At 45.7% G+C, this 7187-nt stretch overlaps 1 protein-coding gene across 1 annotated transcript in view; it reads right to left on the bottom strand.

The window, feature by feature from the left end:
- Positions 1–1447: 1447 nt before the first annotated feature.
- Positions 1448–7187, bottom strand: part of LOC120997410 (oocyte zinc finger protein XlCOF6-like) — a 37672-nt gene continuing 31932 nt past the window's right edge. The window contains exons 3-4 of the mRNA XM_040427484.1: positions 5840–5993; positions 1448–1462 (exon numbers count right to left, since the gene is read on the bottom strand). Coding sequence (XP_040283418.1) covers positions 1448–1462; positions 5840–5993 — 169 coding nt within the window. The remainder of the gene's footprint in view (positions 1463–5839; positions 5994–7187) is intronic.

Raw genomic sequence — 7187 nt, 5'->3', positions numbered from 1 at the left:
ATCTGATGACTACACAGAAGGAATATCAAATTTCCAATCAGGTTTATCTCTATAACTTCGCCCGGAATCAAGTGAAGGAGATAAAATTCTTACCTTCCTGGAAAGGACCTTATGACACCACTGACAAGTTGTCACCTGTGGTCTACAAGATAAAAATCCCAAAGGGGGATAAAATTATAGAGAAATGGGTGTACATAATCCAATTACGTGTTTGTCATCATAGCTCACGCATTCGAGAGATAGGAGTTGGATGATGAGAGGTGAGGAGATATCAAGGTTCCAGCTAAAGATGGAAACCCGGGAACGGTATTGTATAAACAAACAAATATACTAACCTATCCCCATTTATGTTTCCTCTGCAAATAATTATCTCTTGACTCACCTCGAAACTGAGAACCTGCTCTGTTCAAGAAAAGAACCTATGCCAATTAAAGGTATATGTAAGTATAAAATCTTTTCTTGCATGATTGATAAAAAGTAAAAGATGTATGTACTCATATGTGTCATACAATATTTTATAGGCACAAGGTGACATCGAGACTTATTGCCGTTGTCTACGTCGTCCTTATCTTGGAGAAAGAGTTCCACTCCGAGCCAATTGCTGTGTCAGGCCCTTCATCAGGGATTATGCTGCAGGCTACCGCGGGATTCATCTTGACGAACAAGAGGATTCTGTCCCAGAAGATCTACGTCAGTCTGGATCCACGCATCTTCGTTGAGAGACAGTTCAACGTGTATGAAATCCTGTCGCCGGAGATCCAATCGTGGTATCAGACGCATATCGGATATTCCCAAGAACGAATTATGCAGATCCTGGAACAGGCGAGGAAGACCCTGACCAGGGAACAATTTTCTACAGGTCAAAGACCGAAGCGATTCATTTCTGCAATTGTAGCCGCCATAATCTTTGGCGTAGTGGGCGCTGTCATTGCCACCGGTGTATCAGTTGCCAATTCCATCTCTATAAAGACATTGGAACTTGAGATCGGTTCACTGAAAAGGAACCTAGTAAGTATTTATGCAGAGATGGAGAATCAAAAGAAACATTTATCGGACTTATATTCCGTTGCACAGGATACTGTCGTTACGACGAACTTACATTCAGAATTATTATCTCATTCGATAAATCTTCGTAAAAGTAACAAACGGTTTAATCAAGAACTTATATCTTTAAAAGAACGTATCAATTTCCATACTCAGGTATACCACGACGAAGTACAAAGTGGGATGCAGGATCTGAGGGAAGGACGCATTCCCCTATATTTTGTTTCATATGATCTCATCCGCAAAATGTCAGCAAAGAGAAAGTAGAGGATATCCAACTGAACTTAACATTCAACATGGGGATTGCCATGCCGCTGTATACTGATCCCATAAAGATGGAAATCTGTTTTCTGCTCTCGATTCCCGTAGTTACTACAAATAACGTATTCCAGATGAAAAAAATTCATAACGTAGGCACCTGGAAAGACAATATTCACGTTAGGATTCAAACTCCTGACATTGTGGCCTACCAACCCTGGAAGCCGGATTGGTTATTTGTCCTAATTCTGGACAATTGTGTGACATTCCGGGATAACAATTTCCAATGCGAAGGCAATCCCTTCAACTATGACGCGGCAAACGCAAAGACCGAAAAGGGCAACGTGGTGAACGCAGTTTTGATACAAGACAAATGGCTTGTTAGCACCCGCTTACCAGACATGACTGTCTTTTCAAATGACCACATGATGGTGAAAGTCATCGCCCTGCCTTTTTGTGTCTATTATAAAAGTGCCCCGTAATTCCATGATTATGATTGGAAATCGTACTATATATCCTGTTGAAATAGAGGACATTGAGGGGGAAGTGGAGAGTATTGATGCCTTCCAAAATCAAGAATTTGCCATAAATCCAGATGAAAATTTTTTGCTAGATAACAAGCCTAGCCATAAGGTCTGCATGGTAATAAAAGGAAAGATAACCTCACCATGGACACCCTACAGTATTTTTCATCGGACAATGATATATTATATCCCTCCGCTTGGGCATGGGGGGCAGATTATATATGCAGTGTTCTGATTGTCGTCATCCTGGAATGGTTGAGTATCTGGACCATCCAAGTCATGCGATGGATAAGGTTCTTCAAAAAGACTTTAGCCAAGCTCTGGTTGGAACACTATGAACCAAGTCTACGCATTGAAGAAGACGTATGAAAAGCCTTTTTGGACATTCCAGCACAATCCAAGTTATAGCAATGGATTATATTGCAATGAAGGGGGATTTGTTATGTCTTTTCATAAAAATACAGTGAAGTCTGCTTATTCTAGTCAAGATGGACGTTCATTGCCTTTAAGAATAAGTTCGTCCTGAACCATAGTTACAATTTTACTATGTGTCTAGAGTAGGCCAATGGAAAGGTCACAGAAAGTGTACTCTGTATAAGGTTCAGACTATGTACGGAGAGCATTGTTCGTTAAAAGTTATTGCCACTTATGTAGGTTTATCTAAAGGGAGTAATTTTACCTCATTGTAAGGATATGAAGGAGGTAACGCCGTTTCATGAGAAACATCTAATGTGTGTGTTTATTCATATAATCGAATGTATAACGTATGTATACATATAGTGGATTTATTTAGTCCTAGCATGAACCAATTGATAATTCATATACAGTACAGACCAAAAGTTTGTACACACCTTCTCATTCAAAGAGTTTTCTTTATTTTCATGACTATGAAGGCATCAAAACTATGAATTAACACATGTGGGATTATATACATAACAAGTGTGAAACAACTGAAAATATGTCATATTCTAGGTTCTTCAAAGTAGCCACCTTTTGCTTTGATTACTGCTTTGCACACTCTTGGCATTCTCTTGATGAGCTTCAAGAGGTAGTCCCCTGAAATGGTCTTCCAACAGTCTTGAAGGAGTTCCCAGAGATGCTTAGCACTTGTTGGCCCTTTTGCCTTCACTCTGCGGTCTAGCTCACCCCAAACCATCTCGATTGGGTTCAGGTCTGGTGACTGTGGAGGCCAGGTCATCTGGCGCAGCACCCCATCACTCTCCTTCATGGTCAAATAGCCCTTACTTTCAAAGTTTTCCCAATTTTTCGGCTGACTGACTGACCTTCATTTCTTAAAGTAATGATGGCCACTCGTTTTTCTTTACTTAGCTGCTTTTTTCTTGCCATAATACAAATTCTAACAGTCTATTCAGTAGGACTATCAGCTGTGTATCCACCTGACTTCTCCTCAACACAACTGATGGTCCTAACCCAATTTATAAGGCAAGAAATCCCACTTATTAAACCTGACAGGGCACACCTGTGACGTGAAAACCATTTCAAGGGACTACCTCTTGAAGCTCATCAAGAGAATGCCAAGAGTGTGCAAAGCAGTAATCAAAGCAAAAGGTGGCTACTTTGAAGAACCTAGAATATGACATATTTTCAGTTGTTTCACACTTTATTGTTATGTATATAATTCCACATGTGTTAATTCATAGTTTTAATGCCTTCAGTGTGAATCTACAATTTTCATAGTCATGAAAATAAAGAAAATTCTTTGAATGAGAAGGTGTGTCCAAACTTTTGGTCTGTACTGTATATATAATATTCTATATTGACACGTTGGAAGGCTGAAATGTCAGCCTGAATTTGTAGGAGGGGCGTCTGACCCCTCTTAAGCGCCGGTTCCCGACTCCTCTGGGCGCTTCCTGTTCACACCCACTGGATAAGAAGCCGCCTCGCTTTCTCTCCTGCAGTCCAAATCGTCTAAGGGCTCGCACGCCGCCTGTACACCGCCTGCACGTGTCTCCAGGACGGGTAATATCTCTTCCCTCGTTCCCGTCCCCACCACAGGGCACCTCTGATCGGCCCCCACGTTTTCCCCATTGTTTTAGCGCTGCTTCTGTTCGCGGGGTCGGCGTGAGTTTCAGTGTGGAACGCATGTTGAGGATCACTTTCGGGCATGTGTGCTTTTAATTTTACAGGTGGTGTCCTGGTTCATCCATGTCATACCTGCCCAGTCTCACCTGTGCACGCTCCTCCCTGTTTTCTCTATGCCTTATACGGCTGCTTATTGCAAGTCAGATTCCTGATATCGCATACACACACTGACACTGCTAGAGATATGGGAATGCAGCATAACCAGTACCTCTACATTCCATGGTATATTTGATAGGAGCCGGTCATAGTGTGCAAAATGCACACAATGGAGCGCATGCTGGGCTGTATATACACATGAATGCTACTCACCTGGGAATAAATACACAGGATTAAACCATAGGCAGAACTAGGTACAGTCACAGCACACTGGCCACTTGCACAATCCCTGTCATCACCAATACTGATATGCAGATATAGCAGAGCCGACTTTGTCAGTTGACTGTAGGTGCATGCTTTGTTTAATTTATTCGTGTTTTTATGTTTTTTCTGCTTCTCCCTGGATCGCCCAGGCTCGTATCTACCTCTGTCTTCCTGGATCGCCCAGGCTCGTATCTACCTCTGTTCCTGGATCGCCCAGGCTCGTATCTACCTCTATTCCTGGATCGCCCAGGCTCGTATCTACCTCTGTTCCTGAATCGCCCAGGCTCGTATCTACCTCTGTTCCTGGATCACCCAGGCTCGTATCTACCTCTATTCCTGGATCGCCCAGGCTCGTATCTACCTCTGTTCCTGGATCGCCCAGGCTCGTATCTACCTCTGTTCCTGGATCACCCAGGCTCGTATCTACCTCTGTTCCTGGATCGCCCAGGCTCGTATCTACCTCTGTTCCTGGATCGCCCAGGCTCGTATCTACCTCTGTCTCCTGGGTCGCCCAGGCTCGTATCTACCTCTGTCTCCTGGATCGCCCAGGCTCATATCTACCTCTGTGTACCTGGAACGCCCAGGCCGTCCTCTCTTCAGCTGTTCGTCCTTCCGACACGATCAGTTCTGTCCTCCTGTAAATGGGTACGTTCAGTTTCCTTTTATTGTGTATCCTTCCCCTGGTCCGCCCAGGCTCTGTTCTTCTTTGTCTGCCTGGTACGTTCAGGTCTGGTCTCCCTGCATGTCTACTGTCCCGGTTCTCCCAGGGTCTGTCGCTGTCGGCCGGGTTCGTCCAGGCTTTGGCTCTCCATCCATGGCAGTCTTCCTCCTGATCCGCATAGGCCCTGTCCACACTTCCACGCTTGGTTCACCCAAGCCCGTTCCCTTCCGGTTCAGCCCTTCCTGGCACTGCCAGGTCTGTTCATCGCTGGGCTACGTGTTGTGGTATTTCTGGGTTCCTCCTTGTGTCTCCTCTCCTGATTCGATCAGGCTCCGTCCGTCTTCACTCCTGCTGCTCGGTTCTCACTTTCCGCACTATGCCCTCTCGGATTCCGTAGGGTTTGCATATGTCCTCCGGGCTAGGCACGCTCAGGTTGCTTTTCACAGGCCGCATTCACTTGTCACTCTCGTTCGGTTCACCTTAAGATCTCCACCTTGGCTCCACGGGTCATTGGTCATCGATCTATTCGCGTCACAACCTCCGGTGGTTCTGTTCAGGTCCGGTCACTCCTGTCGCCTGTTTTCAAGGTTTTGCCCATCTCGGGTCCGGTTTCCTCTTCCTCCGCCTCGCGCTCGTTCATGCTCTCTCTCTTATTTCCCGGAATGCTCAGGCTTCGCTCCGTTTTCTTCCTACCGGCCCGGTATTGGTTAGGGGTCTGGTTAGTCTGCATGTCCTACTTTTTTCTTCCAGGTTCTAGCCGGTTCCATTCATCCGACACTTTGCTTAAGTCGGGCTAAATAAAACATCTTCACAGGTCTTCTCCAGCAACTTCAGGTACGTTACTCGGACTTTACACAAGCCTCTCTCCTCCTGGCGCTGGTCGTTCTACCTTCCGGTCATGCATAGTCATCCAGAAGTGTCTCTTTCTCTGCAGGTTGAGCATGTCGTGAGCCTCTGACGTGGATGACACCATGTCAGTCCCAGAAACTTCTGTTTCAGGACAGTCCGGCACCATGTCCCTGAGAAGTTGGACGATTCCCAAGCTGAGGTTAACAGAAGGAGGATTCCTCACCCGGCTTCTGCTCGTAAGGCAGAATTGTATAAGCTGCTGATGACTGATTTTTGGATATGTTGTTCACCCAGATCAGAGCTATCCATGGATGTATACATTATGGGGATGTGTGGGGTTTTGAGGTGTTTTCTGTGTGTTGGGAAAAAGGTGTGTTTCTGTCTGGTAGTGATTAAGTTAGCCCATTATGTTTGGTAATTGTATTTTGTGGATTGCGTCTCAGACAATGCAGTGTGTTAGTTAATTGCGTCTCAGACAATGCTCATTGTATTTTGTTGATTGCGTTACAGACAGAGGGAAGGGGATTTTGTGTACAATTGCTGGGAAGGTTTGAATACTGTAAATGCATGTGATTGGCTGTTTTTTACAAAACCCTGTGGGTGGTAACCTTGTTGGAAGATGTGTATAAATCAATGCTTGTGTGTTCAAATAAAGAGAGTTCCTGTTTTTATACCTTCATGAAGTTTTGGCTCATGTTTGGGGAATGGGATAACTACAATCTTGGGGATTGCTAGATCACAATACTCCCCTGAGTATAAGCTCTTGTAAGAGCTTGTTCATGGTTCCTACTCTCTGCATTTAGGAGAGGTTCACCCACTGGAGCCTGGAGCCTTGTCGTAGGTCCAGGGTGGGTAGGAGACGGCGAGACCTCCACCAAGCTTCGGCGGTTCGTGGGGTCTGCAGTGCTGACGGTGTCAAGTGGAGTGCTTGGAGTCCTCGGGAAGCACTAGGAGCATCTATCAACGGAGGTACCCGGTCGGGGTGCTAGGCGTTCCGTTACAGTCACCAACTGGGCCAACATCGACATGGAGCTTTTCTGCCGCCACTTTGCGGGTCTTAGGGCTCCTTCATGTACATTGTGCCAGTCCATATTTTACTCCTCAGACTGGTGTCCTAACTCTGTCAACCCCATTCAGGATAGGTCCCTGCCCGGCCCCTCGGGTTCCCACCTGGGCGCCCCCGGGGTTGACAAGCTTGGTCGCCCCATAGTGTACCTGGGTAGAAGCAAGGTCTGTAACAACTTTAATGTGAGCGGTTGCGTCTTCAATGGCTGCAGGGCTCTCCACATCTGCTCATTGTGCTTCAGGGCTCACCCTCGTTCCGCCCATCCCAAGAGGTCTGCCAAGCAGTCCTGACTAGCCGACATTAATCTTGATCTGCTAGGTGT

The sequence above is a fragment of the Bufo bufo genome, chromosome 4 (assembly GCF_905171765.1).
Source record: "Bufo bufo chromosome 4, aBufBuf1.1, whole genome shotgun sequence".
In the NCBI taxonomy this organism is placed as follows: Eukaryota; Metazoa; Chordata; class Amphibia; order Anura; family Bufonidae; genus Bufo; species Bufo bufo.
The sequence above is the reverse complement of the archived record's forward strand: the minus strand, read 5'-3'. Positions and strand labels throughout refer to the sequence as shown.